This window comes from Poecilia latipinna, unplaced genomic scaffold (assembly GCF_001443285.1).
Source record: "Poecilia latipinna isolate Pla-1442-1.1 unplaced genomic scaffold, P_latipinna-1.0 Scaffold3620, whole genome shotgun sequence".
Classification (NCBI taxonomy): domain Eukaryota; kingdom Metazoa; phylum Chordata; class Actinopteri; order Cyprinodontiformes; family Poeciliidae; genus Poecilia; species Poecilia latipinna.
This window is the reverse complement of record NW_015116236.1, coordinates 45652-48861: the sequence shown is the minus strand read 5'-3', so window position 1 is coordinate 48861 and position 3210 is coordinate 45652. Positions and strand designations below refer to the sequence as shown.

The following is a 3210-nucleotide window of genomic DNA, read 5'->3' as shown; positions in this document are numbered from 1 at the left end:
TTTTTTTTTTTTTTTTTTAATTTTCCTAGAAACAACCAAGCAACGCTTAGCCTGGCGGTGGGCAGGGCTAGTAAAGCATGGCGGGCCGCCAGGCTTATAATATACTGGGGGAAACCCTGAACTAGGTGTTTCACAACATGAGCTGGTCATTTATTTTCAGTGGGGTTAAGGAAGGTTGTGCACTTCTTACTAACAGCAGGTTGCAGCCAATCATGTCAGCAGTTTGGAATGTGAGGTCAGACGGGGAAGTGTTCCATCAATGTTATCCAGCATGTAAAGAATAACAGGTGATTTGATTTAGACCCATGCCTGTACTGAATTTTAAAATAGAAATTTTGGAAATGGAAATGAACTTATAGAAGTTTACACCTATTGTAAACTTCTAAAAAAATTGTTATAAAAAAGATCATTTTTATTAAAATTCACACAACAGAGAAATTGCTTATTAAAAAATGGACCTGTAGAACTTCTGTTGCTACTTCAACACACATAACTGATGAGATCAAAACTGAGGATGGAAAAATTACAGAAAAAAATCAATAACTAAAATATTCACATTAGTTTGTCCCACTGTAACTTGGTGTGGACAATCATACATGTTTTGTTTGATGTCAGGTGTGTGTACCTGGGTACTTTTTGCCAACTATAATATGTCCATGTTAATGTCTTCATAACCTTGTCTGAGCTTCAGGAATGTAAATCTCAATGCTGTCAGCGCTCTCTGTTGCTGAGTTCTGGCGTACAGACGCCGCCCTCTTGGCAGCCATCAGCCTCTTTCTCGCCTCCTGCCGCTGCTTCTCTGAGCTCTCCAGTGAACGGTCTCTGGCAAGTGGTGGGTGGTGGTGGGGGACCACCTTGTGTGGTTTTTTTGGCACAGGAGGTGGAAGTCGCCTCTCCTGGTAGAGGAAATCAGAAGTGGGTAAGAAAGTAAGGAAGTAGGAATTTCTGGATAATTACATATATCAAGCTATAATGCAGTTTTATTTTTTGTGTATGTTTGACTGTAATTATAAACATCAGCTCTCCTGATTCCTTTTTACAACTGAGTGATTGCTGACCTTGTCTATCAGTTCCTTGCTGTTTTGATCTCACATACACTTTTTAAGCTTTTACTTTCAACCTCACTAAGACAAGAGCTAGAAGGAACCACTTTCAGACAAACCAAAAGGATATTCATGCATTTACATAGTCCTTTATGTTATTACAAAATAATAAAACTTGACCAAACATAATAAAGTTCAGTGTTTGGAACAATTAAAATGTTTATTTTCTTTAACTGTAACATCCATTTTTTTAAACCAAAATCTCTAAAAAATTTTAGTTTTTGTCCTGTAGTCAATTTTAATGCTTATGGTTTAAGTATATTTTCTGCTTTCTATTTTGACATGTTTTGAAATACTGTACTTTACACTGAAGATATCTTAGAAGTATAACACTATCAGTGACATACTCATCTGTTCATTTATCTTGCCATTTGCAGAAGCAAGACACAAAACATAAAGCCACACATGAAAGATGGCTGCAGGTGGCAGAAGGAAGCATGAAGAGGTGGATGAAAAGACAGACATGATGGATCCTTGGAGGCCCAGATTGGTCAAGGCCCTGTGGTGTTTTTGGTTATGCTGATTGATGTGTGGCTGTTTGCAAGCGCCTTCACTGTTAACATACAAAAGAAGGAAAACAATTAAGAAGCAGACAGCAATGAGAGCAAATGATATGTCAGAGAAGACAGTGCTTAGAAAAAACAAAAAGATAAACTTATACAGCAGATATACTAAGTAAAGAATATCTGTGCATTGCATGGACACAAAACCATGCATGAGTCAAATTATCTGTTATTCCTGTAATAAAATATCAAAACATCCACCATCTGAATTTTGTTAGTCTGTTTGACAAAGTGATGCACACTGATTTATATACTTGGTTACTCAAAAGCATTATATCCATGGAACAAGGAAAACTTATATGTAGCAGGTTTGTAAAGTTTTGCGGAATGCAAATGTCACAGAAATGACATTTGCAGCTGCTGAAAACAGAAGTTTCATTACGTAGGGTTGAAGGGAAGTCGACATCCTGAAAAACGGCTAGACATCAGATTGAGGTCCCCTCAACAGACTGAATTTAAACCTCATAAAACGACTCAGGGGTCACTGAGCAAGGGGCCCAGTACACACTAGACAAGTCATCCGTTTTCTGAAAATGGAACATTTCCAACCTCATTTTACACTGAGATAGAAGCTTAGACAATTGAAACAAGTTAGGGAATGAGAGCATTTATTTTAGCTTAGCCACATTCAAGTACAACTGATGTGAGCAAAATAAACTGCAAGAATTAAACAGATGTTCATTATCTAGCTTGCACATGCAACAAAATGATAAAAATGTTAATTGGAGTCTGATGTTATAATCCATATTTTTATACATTTTTTCATTTGAAAAACAATTTAAATAAAGAAAAATAGTTCATCTTAAACTATGGTCTTAGTTCAGAATACTTAGGTGTTGAACTCAGCAACATACTCAGCACTGTTGCTGATTTGCAAGCACTGCTGCCAACATTTAATAGTTTAAGTTGTTTTAAAAGCCATCATTGTGCTCTGTTAGAGTCCCAGTCAAACCAGCAATTCCCATTTTTCCAGCACAAGAATTTCCTTCTTTTTCTGCAAACTCACTAGAATGAAGCTTCTTTTTTGGTCAGTTCTAAAACTCAAAGCTATCTACAACAATTTGACCAGAAAGTCTATAACAAAAACGACTTAAGAGTAAATGAGCAAGTTTGACCAGAAAAGTCAGCTGTTGGCCCACAGTAGAACAGCTGACATGCAGTCATGTCATTGCGGGACATTTGTTTTCGCACACATCCTTCAAGGTCAACAAGGGTGTGTTCACACTGCAGCCTAAAGTGACCCAAATCCAATTTTTATTTTTTACGTAATGCAACCTGTATCCGATCTTTTCATGGCAATGTGAACAGCACAGGTCGGATTCTTTTTCCAATGTGACCCATATCCGATTCAAATGCGACCTAAAGTTCAGGTCGCCTTCATCTGACCTGAACGTCACCATTTCTCAACAAATCTCACTATTCTGCGTCCTGATACGCCCAAGCGGTAAGAAAAACAACAACCATGACGGATTATATGAGGATTAAGATGTTAATAATATGCTTCTCCGGTTGGACAACAACTTCAAATATGTAAGCTAAGCTCC

At 37.4% G+C, this 3210-nt stretch overlaps 1 protein-coding gene across 1 annotated transcript in view; it reads right to left on the bottom strand.

The window, feature by feature from the left end:
• Positions 1-398: 398 nt before the first annotated feature.
• The window catches only part of LOC106941356 (disks large-associated protein 1-like), a gene marked incomplete at its 5' end in the record, with an annotated part of 48241 nt that continues 45429 nt past the window's right edge, over positions 399-3210 (bottom strand). The window contains one exon of the mRNA XM_015024343.1: positions 399-896. Within this exon, the coding sequence (XP_014879829.1) occupies positions 669-896 (228 nt within the window). The remainder of the gene's footprint in view (positions 897-3210) is intronic.